Raw genomic sequence first — 18,940 nt, forward strand, 5'->3', positions numbered from 1 at the left:
TCATTGTTGTTTGGCGGGTCCGGGCTGGGGATTCGAACCCCCCACCTTAGGTGTACGTGGCTGGCGCCTTAGCCAGTTGAGCTATAGGCGCCGAGCCCTATTATCCTCTTTTTACTATTGTTTGTTATTGCTTTTATCACAGGCCGCCTGACTAGTATCTCCTCACACATACCAGCCACTACATGGCTGCCCTCCCTCTCCAAGTTCCCAGCCAGCCCCTGGAAGCAGCAGGCAGTAAATTTTTCCTGTCTCCTCATAAACCGGGCCTTCCTCTGCTCAGCCATCACCTGGCTGGCAGTGCTGTCAAAAAGACAGATGCCACATCTGCCTTGTTTACGACTTTAATTCCCAAACCCTGCTATGCGGGTTCCTGGGAGGGGCCAGGAAGGGAGGAGAGAGGCAGCCACTGTTTTCCCCAGGGTTGACAGCTGCAGAGATGCCCCTTTCAAAGACTCTGATCTCACTCAGAATGGGAGGATCCATGGGCTATCTGCAAGTGCTTCTAGCAGGTCAGCTTCCACGTCTCTGGGAAACAGTGAGGCAGGCAGCACTTTCCTGGAGACAGGGCTCTTAGGAAGATGGGAGAGGGTAATGATTCCCATTTCACAGACAAGGAAACTAAAGCCTCAAGAAGTAAGGTGACATGCCCAAGGTGGCACCACTAGGAGGTGGTATCACCTGAATTCATACTCAGGTCTGCAGGATTCTAACAGCTATGTGCCTGAGAAAGAATGAGTGCCCCACCCCCTACCTTTACCACTTCAACACACACCTGTCCAAGTGCCAGTTACAAGCATCTGCCACCCACCCAAGTCTTCTGGCACAGGAGCCCTCTTTGCCCTCCAGAACATCCTCCCCCAACCAATGACTGACGAGGGTGGTGTATGCACATTCCAGTTCCTGTCCACCTGCAGTTGGGTGACTAAGGCCTGTTCCTCACTATCCCCAAAGTCCCCAGGAGAATTAAGCTGAAGTTCACAGCGGTAACCTGCTTGACGTCATACCTTTTATTGCTGCCTTCTCTCCTCTTTCCTGAGATCCCCTCCCAAATAAACTTGCTCTCAAATCTTGTTTCCAGGGGAATCCAGCTTCAGATAGCCTTGATGGTTGGATCAAATCTCCCCAAGTGTAAGACCACAAGAAGAGATGGTCCTTCTCACCCTCTTCGAGGGTCACTGGGTCCCTTTCTCAATTGAATAGAAAGGAACGGCTTTGGGAAAGCAAAGAACACGGGAGTGGCACTTGCTTACTGTGAGACCTTGAGCAGGGCAAGCAGGGCCCATGGGACTGAAACAGGCAGAGGCCAACTATTAGCATGGAGGAGAGTGGAGGGGGCCGATGCTGGATGAGGAGAGTGGGAAGCCAGGCTCTGGGGACAGTGGGGGTAGGAGGAGAACACAAGTTGTCAGAGACTGCAGAGCACGCCTAGGCAGTGGAAGGCAAGAGAGAAGGGGCCTGGACGAGTGGGAGGGGAGGGAGAGAGAGGCTAGGCGGGGGCAGGCAGGGCCAGGCTGCCTGGGTGTGAGTCCAGCTCTACCTATTCTCTAGCACGGTGATGTTTGCAAGTTGCCTCGGTTTCCTTCTCTGTAAAATGGGAGCTGCACCTGTGACCTCTATACTACCCACTCTCAGGCATGCTCCCTTCCCCCAAATCCTACAGCAGACAGAATTGGTACTGAAGACTTGGGCCGCTAAATTACCCAACAGGTAGTTGGGTAATCTTTCCCACTTCCTCTCTATGGCAACAGTGGCAACCATCTCCTTGGCACCTATCGAACACACCCGTTTTCACCCAGCTTTTTCATATGCTGTATCTCTAATCACTCAGGGAGATGGGTATTGCCTTCCCTGTTCTATAGATAACCAACTGAGACTCAGAGAAGTTAAATAACTTTTCCAAGGTCACACAGAAGGGAAGAGGCAGAGTCGGTTTTAGACCCAGGGGTCAGCCCTTCTCCTGTCCCTCCTCCCAGTCCTCTGGCCTAAGGCCTTCTCCCCAGGGACAGGTTCATCTCAAACCTGGGTGGGATTGTGGGGAAGCCAGAGCTGCTGCCCCCTCCCCTGGGGTCTCAGTTCCCACAAACATTCCCAGCAGCCACCCTGCCCTTCACCTCACCCGGAGAGGGACGGGTGCACTGCACCTAACTTGGGGCCAAACAAGGACTCTGACCAGTCTCTGCTGGGGTTTCCAGTGCAGCAGGATGGATTCGGGTTAGCTGTGAGGTGCCGTCCTTCTACTCCTCCCCGAGGGTATACCCCATGCCATTTAGGGCTCTGTCCCTTTGCTCATGCCCCCCCATGCCAGGAGCATGTGCCACCCTCCCTCCCATCAGTCACCTCTCCCTCTGAGTCAGAGGCTAGCAAACTTTGCTATACAGTAGAATCACCTAGGGCACTTTCAAGAAATCCTGACGCTCCTTAGGTTGCACCCAGTGCAAATTAAGTCAGAATGTGTAGGGGTGGGAGTCAGATTCCTAGGTGATTCCATGTGAACAAAGCTTAGGGACTACTGCTCTGGCCCTACGAACACATTAAAGTCATCTGGGGAGCTTTAAAAACATCTACCCCAGGCCCCACCAGTGAGGTTCTGATTTAGTTAGTCTTGGTCTGGGTCCTAGTATAGTTCTAATAGCTCAGCAGGTGACTCTCATGCACAGCAAGGCTCAGAGCCACCACTCACAGTTCATAAAGTGCCTCCTTCACACACTTTCCCTGCCTCTGGAGACATCCTCTGGGCTGGCTATCAGTCCCGTTTCTCAGATGAGAAAGCAAAGTCCAAGAGAGGTCACAGAGCTTGTCTTAGGCTCACAGCAAAGCTGGCTCTTCTGAAACTTGCTCTGACCATCAGACCAAATCCTTCCTTAGGACTGCTAGAGAGGTTCATAAGTCCTGTCCAAGGACCGGTGGTCTGGATGAAGCCTGCAGGAACTGACCAAGGCCTTCCCCCTCCTGCCCCACCAGAAAGACCTTCACCCTTGATAGCCTAGACACTGAGTCCAGGAGACCCTGGTTGTCCATCTTGCCCCACTTCTAGTCTTACCCTTCCTCTCTCAATCCCCATCCCTAAGCCAGGTCTGGTAACCTATCAACAGGGTGCCCAGGCAACTTATCATCCCTATATGGGCTCTTTTGAGAATAAGAGGGGATGTTCTCAATAATTACACCAGAATAGGGAAGGACAGGATTCACGGTCACCCTGCCCATGAGGGCTCAGCCTCCATGCCCAGACATGTTTGCACTTTTAACATCTCTGTTGTGATTGCTGCCTGATCCAGGCCTGTGCTGTGCAGCCTTGGGCAAGTTACTTAGTCTCTCTGACTCTCCATGGGGAATCATAAGAGTTCCTAGAGGTGTTGTGAGAGCGAAATGAGATAATGTCTTTAAAGTGTCTAGAACATGGCAGATACATATTAAACAATGGTATTTATGTTTAATTCACCCAGGACCATGTAATCCCCTACATAACACATTCACATGCTCTCCTTTTCTCTTGGGCACACTGCTGAACGTACAGTCACACACAGGTGTGCTGCACACACACTGCCACTTGGACACCCCAGCACACTGTGAAGATCAGGCTCGGTGGGTTTGGCTGTGAGCTTGCCTAGCTCCCCAGGGGATACCCACTGTCCAAGAACTCGTCCCTATGGGCTCCTGCCACCAGAGGGCAGCATGCTGCCCTCCCGCCCACCTTCTCACTCTCCCTTCTCTCCTGGTCCTAATAGTCTTGTCAGATTCCACACAGTGTGTCCCTGCTCTAGCAGCCCTTTGCCCAGAATATACTGATCAAGTCTGGGAAGATACAGGAGAGAATTCATTGTCCTCAATTAGGTACCACCAGGTTGAGAGACACCAGAGCCCCCCAGTGTCACTGAGGCCAGGTCCTTCCACAGAGCTACCCAGACCCAGCATGCACAAGGACCCATGTCTAAGTGAATCTAAAGTGGACACACCAAGATGGCTACCTAGGAATGAGGGCCTAGAGCTCAGACCTGGATTCAAGTCATGCTCTACCATCTTCCATCTGTGAAAGGGTGCCTTTGCTTAACTCCTCTGAGCCTCCATTTTTCCATCTGCAAAATGAACCAATGATTACCCTCCTTATGTGGTTCACTCCTCTCCTCTTCAAAGCTCAAATGTTACCTTTGCAGAAAAGCCATCCCTGGCCACTTCAAATGCGCAGTTTCCACCCTCCTCCTTCCCCATTCTTTTGCTTATCTGTTGGGTTCTACTGCACATTTCCCTTGTGACATATCCTATCATTTACTTATCCTGTCTGTCATCTGTCTCTCCATTAGAATAAAAACTCCAAGACTCTCTTGACTCTCATTCACTGATGTATCCACCAGGCTTATAACAGGCCCACACAAGTCCTAGGAGCCAAACTGGTGTTTGCTGAGTGACTGAGGGAACTCTCAGGGCTAAAGGTGGTTTCTATAAACTGCCCAGAGTGGTATGTGTGTGTCAGGACTAGACACAGGGCAGGTAGGGTCAGTTAAGTTCTGTGAGCTTACCCTAGGAATACACTCAAGGCAGTCAGAGGCCAGATGGCACTCCCCCCAAAGACACTCAGTGTGGCACTCTAAATAGCTCCCAACTCTGCCCCCCACCAGCTCATCTCCACTCCCATCACTACAGGCTCCCGGAAACTCCTGCGCCCTGCACCGCCCCAGGTCCCCTGTCTTCCAGAGCCCCACCCCATCAGGGCCTGCCCATCGGCCTCGCCTCTGAATGCTCACTTGTGCACTTCTTGACGTGACTTCCCTTCTTGAGAGCGTGGCGGCTCAGCTTGCAGTGGAAGTTGTCCTCCCAGAACTCAGCAAACCAGATGTTGCGCCGGTTGTTGTCCAGAGTGCGGCTGGAAAAGTAGCGGTCAAAGCCTAGCAGGAAACCGAGATGTCAGGGCCTCATGCTGAACCTACACCTTCCCCAGCAGCTCCCAGTCCTTCTCACTTCTTCCAGGCTTAGAGATGGCCCAGGCTGAGGCAGGAGAGGGAGGGAAGCATATATCCAATCCAGGGCCCAGGCAGAAAAAACAAAATGTAGAGCATTTCATTTCATTCGAAATGAAAAGAGCTGTATTAAGTCCCAGGGGGAGTATGTGTAATGCACAGCCGCTGCCTCTCTGGAATGGAAGTGCACCAAAGAGGGTGTTTCTCCTGCTTTAACCGCGGAAATGCTAATTTAATATCGGGACTCTTTGAGAAGGAGCCACCTGGGAGTCCTAAGGTTAGAGCAGAGAAGCTGGTGGGCTTGCCCAACCCTGGGAGTGCGTGACCAGAGAAGGTAGGGGATCACCTGATCACCTAGGTCTCACAGCAAGGCCAGGACCTGGACCTTCTTTTTTCAAGTCCAGACAGTCCCCATCACTGACAGATGCAGCCTGCCTCCTCCACATGCTCAGGCTCTCAGTCCAGGAAACTCTGTCCCAGGATGAGCAGCCTGGGTGGAAACAATGCCCTCTGCCTCCTCCCAGATACCCTGACTGTTCTGTGCAGAGTTAACTCAGTTAACTGAAGCTGCTTGGGATGGGCCAGAAGGACTAAAAGCTCAGTGGGGGCCACAGGAAGCCTCCTGTCCAAGGAAGGGTCTAAGTGCAAGTTGAATGACTGTCAGAGCTGTAGGAGAAATGCTGGCATGGGGCAGGGGCAGGGCCTACTGCAGAATTTCTTGGTGGCCAGGTGATTCCTTGTCATGGGGGCTGTCCTGTGCACTGCAAGGTGTGGAGCAGTATCCCTAAACTCCACCCCCAGGTGCCAGCAGCAGCATTTCCCGATCATGACAACCAAAAATGTTTCCAGACAATGCTAAATGTCCTTCGAGAGGGCAAAATCACCCCAGATAAGACCCAGTTCTAAAAGCTTCCCTAATGTCCCAGAGAGAAAAGGTATTCATCAGACAAGTGCTGGACCCAAATCCCACTCTACCACTCACTGCACTATATGTCACTAATCTTTCTGAGCCTCAGGGTACCCATCTACTAAATGTGCCAAGAGTGAATCACAGGTTTCTAGGAAAACTAAGTGGAGTTATCTGCATAGGGCCTAGAATTTGTGGGCACAAATAAGCCATTGTTCTTATTATTTGGGGTTTATTATGTTTGGGGGTTTCGGGGGAGGTGTGGAAACTTCTGCAACCTGTGCTCCCTTTGCCTCAGGGTGAAGAGAGGACACTGCTGTGTGACCTTGAGTGAGTCCTTCCCCTTCTCGGTCCTGTCACTTGGAAAGTTCATTGGCAAGGCAGATGTCTGTGGTCCCTTCCAGCTCCATCAACAGTGGATTCTATTGAACAGAGGGAGGCCTAGGGAACCTGGCTCCCCCTGCTGAGGACTGCAAGGTCCCTGCCAAATCAGGCCATTAACAGGAACTTCACACCTCAGTCCCAGTGAGGTTCTGGCCACAGCAGTTTGTTCCTGCCCACGATGACTGTGGGTCTGCCAGAGAAGAGAAGATTCAGGGCAGGGCAGCCCCAACCTCAACTCCATCCCCTGGGCCTGCCAGGCAGGCTTTACCTGGTGGCCCAGTCCAGTCCCTCACACAGCACCTCCCTTGTAGCTTGTTGGCAGCTCCCAGCCCTCTTCGGCAGAGGACTCTCACCAGATAGGGTGAGTCCTGTGTATGCCCTACACCACCCACACCCAAAAATATCTGAGAAAGGAGGAAGAAAGGACCTGAATCTGGATTCAAATTCTGCTATGTTGAGTGCCTGAAAGGCCTCCCAGAGCGCACAAGGCTATAGGCCTAGGGAGAAAGGGAAGATCCAGGAAGAGGAGGTGCAGGAGAGGGAGAGAGGAAGTAGAGGAGGAACAAGAGAAGGCATGTCCAGGGCTGACAGTAGATAGGTGAGCGTGGTGATCTTGCTGCCCTGTCCTGCCAGGCCTACCTCGCACGGACATCCTCTTGGGGAGAATAGTGACAGCACCCTCAGCCACCTCCTCCAGGTGCAGCACGGGTGCAATCTTGGAGCCCCAGCTGTCAGAGCCCATCCAGAAGAAGTGGCCTGTCTGATTGGCTCTCCGCGCTGCCTCCAGCACACGCCTGTGGGAACACACACCAGCCCAGCCCAGCCGTGTCTGTCCACACAATTGCCCCGACCCCTGGTCATACCTGCTGTGGGCCCACGTGTCCCTTAGGCTCTGCCTGTACCGCCCAGCCCCGATCCCCATGAGCTGAGGGCCTACAGCTGCCCCAGCACCCTGCCCATACCCCTGGCCATGGCTCCTCCCACCTTAGCCTGCACGTGCCCATAGGCCCACACCTGCCCCCAGGTCCCTGCAAACACCACACCTGTCTCCCCACATCCACACCTGAAGTTCCATCTAACTCAGGCCCAGGAACTATATCTGCCTGGCCCTTGTCCTCTCAGACTCGTGCCTTCCTGGCCCCACACTCATCCCATACCCCTTAGCCTGTCCTCACATTAACTGTCACAAACACTGCTCTGTCCCTGATTCCTCTGCACGTTACCGCCCTGTCAACAGTGTCCTCTGCATCCATCCCTTCCTGTGCTAGGAGTTCAAGTCCATCCAAGAGCTTCTCCCCACACCCTGATGTGGATGATGGATGGTGAATGGGTAAGGGTACCGGGCTGCCAGGGATTCACACCCACCCCAGGCCTACTGCAATAGTGGTCTTAACCAAACCAGGTGCAAAGAGCCTATAGTAGGTGCTTAATCAGTGCTTACTAGGAGAATGAATTGAGGGGCCCCTCAAAGACATCTCCTCGGAGAGGAAAGCAAGGAGGAATGGGCAGAATTCCCTAACCCAGCTCCTCTCACAGAGAGACGAGAGCAGAGAGGAGGCAAGTAATTTGCTCAAGAACACACAGCAAGAGAGAGGCTGTGATACTAGAAACTGTCCAGGCCCTGCCCATTAGTGAGGACTAGGACACAGACTACAGGAGTTGGAGGTGGCTGCTGGGCCTATACAGAAGTGGCCAGCTAGGGCAGGAGGACTTGGGGCTTCCAGACAGAAACAAACATTTCCAGGCCCCAGAGCCTGCACCTGGGACTGGGGCCCACTTGAGCTGGCCTCATATCCATCCTTGACCCATCCTAGCCCTTCTCTATCATCTCCTGACTCCCCATTGTCCCAGCCCTCCTCACCAGTGCAGTCCCCCTACCTCAGGTCACCGCTAATGATAGGTGGGGCTGCTCTCAGAACCCCCATCTTCAGCTTGCATCCAGCCAGCCCCGGATGACCAGAGGTCTTAATCCGCTATCTCTGCAAAGTCACCTGGGTTACCCTTACTTCTGTTTGCTTCCAAAATGCAAGTGAACTCCCAGAAATGGCCATGCCTCCTACCTCACTTCCTACAGCCCACTCAGGAAGTCAATCTAGCCCCATCCCACCCTTCCCTGGGTGCCTCTTCTCTTGGACAGAGGGCCTGAGGCTTTCATTCTCCCTCCCAGCATGTGGGTCCATCTGAGCTGAAGTTGTCCCCCAAAGCAGCAGGCCTAGAGTGGGATACACAGCCTGGTAAGATGTGGGAACTGAATCATGCCAGCTTTGGGGTGGGAATAGGGCAGGAGTCAGGAAGCAAGGACAGGTGGCTCAGAGGGGCTCCTCCTGCCCCCAGAGCTGGCTAGCCCTGTGGGCATTGAGGACATTCAGAGTCAAAATTTAGGGAAGCTGTATGCCTTAAGGGGTAGAAGCTGCATCTGTGCACAGCTGGGAGGCTGTCAGGACAGGGCTCTGAGGACCCACCCCTCCCACCAGCCTCTCACTGCCTGAGACACCACAGTTATAGTTGGTCCTTTTGTTTTTGGAGGCCTTAGTGATCTTCCAGAATTCCCTCTTCTATCCCTTCAGTCCCTGGGGGGTTATATGCTTTGCTGTGACTCTGGAGTCCAGGATAGGGTTTCACCAAGTAAAAAAAACAGTTTGAAAGAATGGGACTCAGGGTGAGGCTGCTATGGAGTGGGAGGGAACCATACAGGGAAGAGGCAGGACAGGGGTGGGTGGTTGGGCAGCCTGGGTTGGGCCAGTGAGTGGGGGAGTCTTAGAGCACAGTGGGCCAGGAATCTGAGGGAGGAAGCCCAGGGGGCCATATATGGTAGGGCTCCCTGAGGACAGGGCTGTGTCTCCCCTCAGACCAGGGCTTCCCAAGGGCAGAGCTGTATCTCTCCCTCAGACTGGGAAATCTTTGAGACCTGACCCATCTTTTCTCTGACAGCCAGTCTCAGGGAGGTGGAAACAAAGGAAAATTAGGAGGAAGGGAAGTTGGTTAGGAGGAGCATTCAGGGTGCAGGAGATTCAGAGTATCTATTAAGATGTTCCAAGCATCTGACTTGTGACCCAGGCCCCAGGGGCAGACAAGCAAACAGGGGCTGGCCCAGGGTTTCTGATCTACATGGTGCTGACACCCAGAGTCTAACTGTTCCCATTCTGCAGATGAAGTGACTAAGGCCAGGGGAGAGGAAAGGTGTGCCCAAGCCAGGACTAGAACCACAGCCAAATGGTTTTTCTGTACTCTAAGCTCACCACAGATAAGAGGGAGCAACTGAGAAGTGGCCAGCATTTACTAAACACCTACTTCATGCCTGTTGCTACTCTAAGCTCTTTAAGCACATTCCTGCATTCACTTCTCAAACACTATCTGGCAGGCTTCCTTAGTGCTTTTGTTTTCATTTAAGAGGCCCAGATAGGTTAAGAAACTTACCTGAAGTCACACAGCTAGTAGGTAGAAAAGGATTAAAACCTAGGTGGTCTGGGCCCAAGCCCATGGCCTTAGCACCTCCTCTAAAACACTCTGCTGGCCATCCCTGGCAGGTGGAATGGATGCAGGAAATGGAGAGGGGGAGGGAAGGATGCCCTGTTAGCAACAGCCTGTGCCCACGCCTGTGGGGTCTTCCTGCTTATACACACTCACCCACCCCTACCCCTCTGGATCCCAGGGTAGGCTCAGGCTAGCCTAGGACAGTTTCCAGCAGGACAGAACCCATGGCTCGCCCCCATGCCTGCTCGGCTCTCAGTGCCAGCCCGCTGGCACCTGCCCTCACCTGATGTCATCCTCGTTGGCAAAGATGATAACTGCCCTGGCATTTGAGGTCTCCAGGAGGCGACGGATGATCTTGTCAAACTCCCCCGTCCTGGGCTCCCGTGGTATCTTCACCGACTGGGCGATGCATACGCCCCCTGCAGGAGGGCACCAGTTAGCCTGAAGCGCCACACCATACCCTCACCCACACACTCCAGGGGACAGAGCCTGGGAGTTGCCAAGGTCCACAGCCAGACCCCTAGTCTCTAGATATGGGCCGAGCAGTCACAATAGCCATAGCAACAGTCTTGATTCATCTCATTACCTAGGGACCCTGAACATGTCACCTAAGTACTCTGTGCCTCAGTTTCCCCATATAGCAGCTAGAGGAGGCAAGAAGCAATACAGCATCATGCCTAGGAACTAGGCTTCAGGTTCAAATCTCAGCCCTGCCACTTACTGCTATGTAACCTCAGGCTGGTTACTGAGCCTCTTTGGGCCACAAACATATAATAACCTCTAAGTCAGTGGCTCTCAATCTTCCTAATGCCACGACTCTTTAATACAGTTCCTGTAGGTTGTAACAGGTTGAGAACTGCTGCTCTAAGTGGAGATAATAATACTACCAACTTTATAGGATTGTTATAAAAATAAGTGAACTGGGCTAGGCACTATGGTTCACGCCTGTAACTCTGGAAGGCCAAGGATCACTTGAGCTCAGAAGTTCAAGACCCCCTCTACTAGAAATAGAAAAAGTGAGCCAGGCTCAGCACCTGTGGCTCAAGTGGCTAAGGCGCCAGCCACATACACCTGAGCTGGAGGGCTCGAATCCTGCCCAGTCCCACCAAACAACAATGATGGCTGCAACTAAAAAAAATAGCCGGGTGTTGTGGCGGGTGCCTGTGGTCCCAGCTACTTGGGAGGTGGAGGCAGGAGACTCACTTGAGCCCAGGAGTTGGAGGTTGCTGTGAGCTGTGATGCCATGGCACTCTACCCAGGGTGACAACTTGAGGCTCTGTCTCAAAAAAAAAAAAAAAGAAAAGAAAAAATCAGCCAAAGGTGGTGGCACATGGCTGTGGTCCTAGCTACTCGGGAGGCTGAGGCAGGAGGATTGCTTGAGCTCAGAAGTTCAAGGTTGGAGTACGCTCCTGATCAAGCTGCTACACTCTAGCCTGGGGAAACACAGTGAGACTCTGTTTCAAAAAAAGAAAAAGTGAACTATTGCTTATAAATACAATACTGTTTAGTACATAGTGTCTAGTAAATGTTGATTATTTTTACTGTAACTACCTTTTAACATTTTTTAGAAGATTAAATCTGAAAATGAGGGCCTACCCTGGGCCATTAGTGCCCCCACACCCAAATCCATACACCTCTCAGTGCTCCAGTCCCGGGCCCCATGATCATTGGTAAAAGCCCTTAGTAAGAGCAGCATATCTGGCTGCTGGCCTCTAGAGACCCTGGGAGCACTCTGTACTTCACCTGGCCCATTCTCAGCCTCAGATGTCTCTCAAATGCTGGCAGGGAACAGGCGTCATTTGGGTTTAAACAGGCGTCATTTAAATCCCACCTGACCTCCCCATAAGCCACTGCTTGTATCATCCACAGCATTTGACAGATGAGGAGCCTACAGCTCAGAAAAAGAAGTGGCTTGCCCAAAAACCACCCAGTTTTCTGCCCTACTGGGGTCCAGGAGCTGGGCACCCCAGAGCATAAGACCCCTGAGGCCCTCAGTGGCATAGTCAGGCCTCAGCTGATAGAAAAGCTTGAGAGATTAATCTTTATGAAGCCAGACCCTTTATCTAACTACCACCCTCTTCTGGGACCCATTGAAAATAGGATCCAACCAATGCCTCGAACCAGCCACCTCAGCTGAGCACCCAGCTGCCACCCCTGCTACTCTAAAAAGGCCTCTCTGTCCAGGCAGGGGCCACCTGAACCTTCTACACAGATTCACCCCCATACACAAGGCAATTGTCAGGGGTGGGCCTGGGCTGCCAGGGCTCAGAGTGCAGGGAGAATGGACCTACCACCGGCCCCACAGGGAGAGTGCCAGCACAGCTCCACCCATGAAGTGGCCCCTACCCCATGGGAGGTGGCAACCAGAGAAGGCTGCCCAGAGGCAGTGACACTGAGCTGCATACTTAGAGGGTGCTAGCAGCCAGGTGGGGCATTCTGGGGGGAACAGGTACACCCACTAGAAGCAGAGGTTGCTCTGTGCCAGGTGCCCTGCCAGGCTCTGGACCACAGGACACACACACAGCTCCTCAGGTCTTTTCCAAGACACCCAAGAAGAGCCAAGTACCAGAGAACAGCGTGGTTCCCAGTATCTCATAGGGAAAGGAGAGAAGAATCAAGGGTGTGTGGGCAGGACTAGGGCCCTCTCCAGCTCCAGGTCGTGGAGAGCCAGGGGAGGCAACCTGGTGGCCACAGGGCTGGCCAGGCAGGCACTCAGCTCCCTCCATATGGTTTCTTTCCAGTCAGAAAGTGGGCCAATTGCAACATTTCTCCCCCCATCTGGGGAGACAGATGGACAAAAGGAAGAGGCTGGACTGGGAGGGGGAGGGAGAGGCTGAGCCACCTGGCTCTGGGTGGGGGCAGAGCAGGGGACAGAAATTAATTGCTCTCAACAGGGAGAAATTGTCAGGTTAAGTAATATTTTTCAGCAAGGATCTGTGTGCCCATCCTGCCTGGCACCTCAGGGCACATCCTGCATGCTTCACTTTGCTGGTGAAGGAAGGATTAGGTGACCACTGCTCAGTCAGCAAGAATGCCAGTGAGTCACAGAGTGCAGTCGGAGGACCGTTTGATGTTCTTGGAACCACAAAAGATGGGAAGGCTGAGGGGCATGGAGGGTGTGCAGAGCACCATGGCACTGAGAAACCCATGTGGAGTGTGCAATGCATACCGAACGCCATTCTGCAAACTTCACATGGATTCACTCACCTGAGGTTGCTGTCATCACCACAGGCCCAACTTATAGATGAAGAAACTGAGGCACAGAGAAATTAAGTGGCCTCTCCAAGGTCACAAAGATAGGGCCAAAGCTGGGATTTAAACTTGGGCCAGCTGGCTCCAATGGCCACCTTTCAGCCAGTCATGTGGGGAAGGGAGTGGGTCATGGAGTCAAGGGCTGTTGAGGGCTGTGAGCACATATGCAGCACAGTACCTTCCCTGAGGGGAATGTCCATTGATGTTACTGTCCCCAGGATGAGAAACCAAGTGCCCACAGAGTCCCTTTGCTTCATAGCCCAATTGTCAGCATCACTACTCAGAGGAGTGGGGAACAAGGGGCTAGCTCACCACCAGGAGCTCTCCTGGGGTGGCAAAAGCTCCTAGCAGTCCCACAACCTCTGCATCAACTGCTCTCCCAGCCTCTGCCTCAGCTAGAGAGGACTGGAGTGGCCTATAAGGGACCAGCACTTCCAAGAATCCATTGCATGCCTGGGTGAATCTTCACATACCCTCGGGGCAGGTGCTAATAGCCTAGCCCAATAGCAGTCAATGAACTGCAATTCTGGTCTGTATCCAGAGCCTGTCCAGGCAGAGAGGACCCCATCTCCTGTAGCCCTTGCCTACCCAGGAAAGTTCCCTTTCCTATCACCCTTCAGCTGCAAAGCAATTACTCCACAGCCAAGCCAAGACTAAAAGTACAGTGTTTCAATCACCAGGGCCTCTTCTGGAGCCTGTTATTTGGGTGGGTTGGTGCACATGTGTGTACACACACTATCATGAAATGCACACACTCGCACATACCAACTACACAATCTCCACATCCCACCTTTGCACACCCTGGCCTACACTGCTACCAACCCCAAGCCATATATTGAGCCCTCTGGCCTTCCTCGTGTCCAGTCCCTGCTGCTGTCACTACAGAGACAAGGACTAACACTCTCTGGGATCCTCTCTTCATAATTCTTTACCAAGGAGGGGTACATCTCCCCACCCCCACACCCTGCCTCTGTCTCTCTTACTTAGTAAAATAAGAATCCACGAGTCCATACTGAGAGTACTGCAATCAAATTAAAGCCCACTCCCAGCCTATCTCCCAGGCTCCAGGCACAGGGCCATAGGGGAGGGGGTGCACATGGAGAAGTCTAGGGTTCCTCATACCCCACTTAGGCTCTCCTGGGTCCCCCTTGGCGAGCCACTTACACCACTTTCCAGCCACCCAGGCTTCTGACAAACACCAGCTGCCATGTGCCAGCTGCAAGCCCTGCCATCCCAGCCAAGCTGGTGCCTCTGCTGGGCCAGGGGCAGGAAGCCACAGCCACTTGCCAAGAACATCTGAGCATATCTAGGCAATGGGGATCTTGGAGACCTTGGTCCAAGCCGTATGTAGAGTAAAGAGAGAGAGAGGCCAGAGAGGGGCAGTGTCTTGTCCAGGAGCCCACAGCAGTGGGGGCAGAGCCTACCTGCAGCGAGGTTCTCACCACCACACTGGGAGGTTTAGAAGCCAGCCTACCTCTGCCCCACACATTCCCCCTTTCCCTGTGCCACCCCATCCACCAAAACCAACTAATTGGCCAGGCAGAGTGGCTGACACCTATAATCCCAGCACTTTGAGAGGCTGAGGTGGGAGGACTGCTTGAGGCCAGGAATTCAAGAACATATCTCTACAAATAAAATTAAAATTAGTTGAGCTAGGTAGGGCACATTTGTAATCTCAGCTGTTTGGGAGGCTGAGGCAGGAGGATCGCTTGAGCAGGGCACCAGCCACATACATCATCGCTTTGAGCTATGATTTTGTCACTGCACTCCAACCTGAGCAACAAAAGGAGGCCCTGTCTCAAAAAACAAAACAAACAAACAAAAAACCTACAAGAAACTGCCTCATCCTCAGCCCCATCCCTCAGGGCCTGCCTCTGCTATCATAAACCTGCACACCTGACCAAGGAGTGCCCGTTAGAGCGCAGCAGAGAAGCGCACAGCAGTGTCTAGTGCAGAGGCGTGTGCCAGTTGCCTCCAAGCCAGCACTCCCTCTTCCACATTCCTTCCCAGGGAAACTGCACGTGGGCACGGGAGACCCACACAGACGTCCACCACAGCACTGTTTGAAACTGCAAAAAACGGAAACAGCCTAAATATTTTACAACAGAAGAAAGGATAAACTGTGGTGTGTTCATCCAATGGGATATTATGTAGTTAAGATTAATAAAACAGCTCTCCTGTATCAACATAACAAATCCCAAAAAGAAAATTGACTGACAAAAGCAAGTTGCAGTATGATCTGTCCCCTTATGTAAAATTTAAAGACCAGTATTATTTGTAGAGATGTACAGATACACACACTATATATACAGACACAAGTAAAGGTTGCATGAAGGCAGGAGATTTTGTCTAATGAATTCATCGAGTTCTCCCCAATGCTTAAGGACACACCTTGGCACGCAGCAGGTACTCAGAACTGTTTGAGGAATAACTAAACAAAGACAGGAAGGGACCCACACTTCAGAATCAGGGTTACCTCAAGGGGGAGAAGGAGAAGAAAAGGATTGGAGAGGGTTCCGAGGGGAGCTTCCATGCAATCCACATTTATTTCTTTAAAAATAATCAGAGTCGGCTCAGTACCTGTAGCTCAGCAGGTAGGGCGCCAGCCACATACACCAGAGCTGGCGGGTTCTGCTAAACAACAATGACAACTACAACCAAAAAATAGCCAGACTTTGTGGAGGGTGCCCATAGTCCCAGTTACTTGGGAGGCTGAGGAAAGAGAATCACTTAAGCCAAGAGTTTGAATTGCTGTGAGCTGTGACGCCACAGCAACATAGTGAGATTTTGTCTCAAAAAAAAAAGTAAAAAAATAAAAAATAATCAGAGCCAAGTAAATATGGCAACATGCAACTTCTTAGCAAATCTGGGCTCCAGAGCCCAGGCTGGACAAAACTTTTAGATGTGAGTCAGCGGCAAGAGCTCTCCGGTCCTTCTGCCAGGGCATACCTGAGGCCCTCTTTGTGTGTGCGGATGGCCCAGGGGCTTCCACAGCACACTGGGAGGAGATGCTTGGAGCCACTGCCTTCCTCCACGCCCATTTGGGGCTGGCCTCCTCCTCCTCCAGCCAGTGACTCCTGAAATCCTATCTTTCCCCTGGGGATGGGCTCTCACCTGGCCAGCTCTCCCCTGGTGTGAGCTTACCCCAGACTCCAGGCACTCCCACAAGAATGATATAGATACTTCAGTAGGCAAACTTGATACCACTTTCCTGTTGGATTTTGTGGTCTCTCTATCTTCCATTTGTGACCTGCCGACCTTTTCCAGTGTTCTCCAGGTCCAGCTGACATATCTGTGTCAGTGTCCGCCTCCAATTGCATTCCCAAGGGCAGGGGCAAGTCTGATGTCTACTCATTCATTCTTTCTTTCTTTTGAAAAGTACTCTATTCAGTTCCTGACTGAATTAATTCTTAAGAAACAATAGTGAGTAAGACTCCCTTTCTCAGGGGCTCCCAGTTAAGTTGGGGAGGCAAGACCACAAACCTTTACTGAGTATCTCTTACCTGCCAGGCAGAGAGGTAGATGCTGGGATGCAGTCTGAGGGGCACAGAGCCCCAACCTCCCTAGAGTTTACATCCCTGCGTGGGAGGGAACAGTTAATATCTGGGAAGAGGTGCATCGAAGAGAATCAGCAGCATGATATGTGGGAAGCTAGGGCTGCATTTCCTCACTCCACCTAGAGGATCAGCTGGGCCTGAACCCTGGTCTGACTTATCTCTGGGAGCTGCCGCCTTGCCTGAGACCCAAGGAATTGAACACACTTTGCAACCACACATTCACCTTCAAGTGAGGTGGGGTTGCTGCTAAATGAATTGGTTTTCCTGTCCACTCCCTGGGATAGCCGGCGCTTGAGGCATCTCCCCGTTGCACTGGGTGGATCTAGGTTTAGAGGACATGTGACCAAGGCACATGTACTCTGCTTATTCCCCCCTCTAGCCTGAGGTAGGCAGGATCCTCTGAGCCTCACCATGCCTGGGACAACCCCCCTCAATTACTTTCACATCCCCCATGGCATGGCATGGCTGTCCCCACTCCAGCTGTCTAAATAAGCCATGGCATGGCTCTCCCCACTCCACCTGTCAGGCCACGCATCCAAGCAGCCTCCAGATCCCCTGCCTTCAAGGTGCCCCCCTGTGGGGGCATGCCTACCTGTGCAGTGGGTCTGGGCAGGTAGAAAGAAAAGGCCTCCCACAGGGGGAACCTGTTCCTATGCTGCCCCATGTCAGAGGACAGTCAAGGGTCCCCTGAACTCTCAGCCAAATCCACAAGGATACCCCTGGCTTGGGAAGGATCTAGGCTGCCAGCCCTCAGGCAGCAGAAAAGGGGCGATTAGGGGGATGGGGCACTGGCTCAATGGGAGCCCCAGCCCACCCCCTCCTGCTCCAACACCCAGGGCCTAGGACCATATCTGAAACCCAGGCTACCCACTCTGCCCCAGGCAGCTCCCCAGACACTGGGCTCCAGACAAGAAAGGAGAAAGAGCCTCCTCCAGAGCCCCAAGAAAGTCCCCTGCGGTGTGGGTCTCTGGCCACCTGTGCACAGGAAGGCCTGGCCTCTCCCAGCCAAGCAGCCAGTCCTGAGGCCAGCAGAAACATGGGCACCTCTCCTCTCTTTCTAGTTCCCTTTTTTTTTTTCAATCTTTTTAAATTTAAAGAGGGAGAAAAGCGATGAAAAGACAAACCCTAGGAAATCAAGTGGAAAAATCTACATTACAGCAAAATGTAAAGGCAGCAAATTGCAACAGGATGGAGGGTGGGGAGTTACACAACCCACTAGGCAGGGGAGGGGGGCCCCCAGGCTGAGATGAGGCTGGAAGCTACCCCCCCGGACCATCATGGCCTCATACACACACCCATATACACACAAGATCCTTTTTCTCTGGTCCCCCCGCCTTTTCTTCTACTCCCAAAGCCAGGCCCTCACCAACCCCTTCCCCACACCAGCTGTCAGGAAAGGGACCAGAAACAGCTATTCAGAGGGGTCAGTGACTAATAAGGTGCCACTTATGTTTTCAGCTGGCAGCAAAACTTAACGTAACTAAATGGAGCCATGTGGTGGACTACAGGCAGTAGCACTGTGACGAGTGCAGTGTTCTGAGGCCAGGAGGACACCCAGGCCCCAAGTGACGGCCCCTCTACCAGCACTGCTCCAGGGAAAACTCTGGTGTGTGTAACGTGGATAGCAGGGCTGGGCCAGCTCTAGCTGGGTTTTAGGCTGCACAAGTCTAAGATGTCCCTGTGTCCCTGTCACCACCCCTGTCTGCTCTTGCTTCCTGCCCCACTCCCCAAGCGGTCAGCCTCCATCCAACCCACCTGACACATGCCTCCCATTCACACCCTCAGGGGCTCCCACCATGTGTGCACATGTGTGTGTGTGTGTACACAAAGTATGTGCACATGACACTTGAGGCCTGCATGTCCAACTCAGGTCTGCAACATCCAGCCTCACCCTAGTCCCTGCCAGAATCTACCCATCCAATCACATACACCCCCCAGTGGGCTTTGCACCTTCTGCTCCCTCAGCCAGCAGCGACCCACCTCTGCTGTCCAGTGGCCTTCTGGCTCCCCAGCCCAGCCCTTACTTGGGCCTCACAGGGACCAGAACACATGCTGCTGGTCAGGACAGGTGGTGGTCCACACTTGCCAGCTGAATGGGTGACCCAGTGCCCCACTAACAGGGATGCAAGGGGATAGTCAGCAAGAGCTGCACTCCTCGACCAGGAGTGCCCCTGCACCTATTCAACCCTCCCACCTCCTCTGTGACTGCCCCTCTGAGCTGCCACCTCATCGCAGGCACAAGCACTGACACCCACTTGGTGCCTGGCATGTTCTCGCTAGGCTCTGGGTCACAACAATAATCCAAGCACAGTGTCTGCCTTCGCAGGGCTCACTCATGAGCTCTGGCCACATGCTTTGAGGTGGGTATCATGCGCCCAGATATCTCTCTTGGTCCTGCCTTCTGTTGGGATTTT

The 18,940-nt window shown here is 52.9% G+C and overlaps 1 protein-coding gene across 5 annotated transcripts in view; it reads right to left on the reverse strand.

The window, feature by feature from the left end:
• Positions 1 to 18,940, reverse strand: part of GRM4 (glutamate metabotropic receptor 4) — a 117,084-nt gene that overhangs the window by 26,803 nt on the left and 71,341 nt on the right. For 4 of the 5 annotated variants that reach the window (XM_012804685.1, XM_003789107.1, XM_023512828.1 and 1 more), the window contains 3 exons: positions 10,001 to 10,136; positions 6,883 to 7,037; positions 4,740 to 4,880 (listed from right to left, as the gene is read on the reverse strand). In XM_012804685.1, coding sequence (XP_012660139.1) covers positions 4,740 to 4,880; positions 6,883 to 6,985 — 244 coding nt within the window. In that variant the 5' untranslated portion in view covers positions 6,986 to 7,037; positions 10,001 to 10,136. The remainder of the gene's footprint in view (positions 1 to 4,739; positions 4,881 to 6,882; positions 7,038 to 10,000; positions 10,137 to 18,940) is intronic. The other variant, XM_012804683.1, reaches the window with a different exon arrangement.

This window comes from Otolemur garnettii, unplaced genomic scaffold, assembly GCF_000181295.1.
Source record: "Otolemur garnettii isolate 467f Iridium unplaced genomic scaffold, OtoGar3 scaffold00031, whole genome shotgun sequence".
Lineage (NCBI taxonomy): Eukaryota > Metazoa > Chordata > Mammalia > Primates > Galagidae > Otolemur > Otolemur garnettii.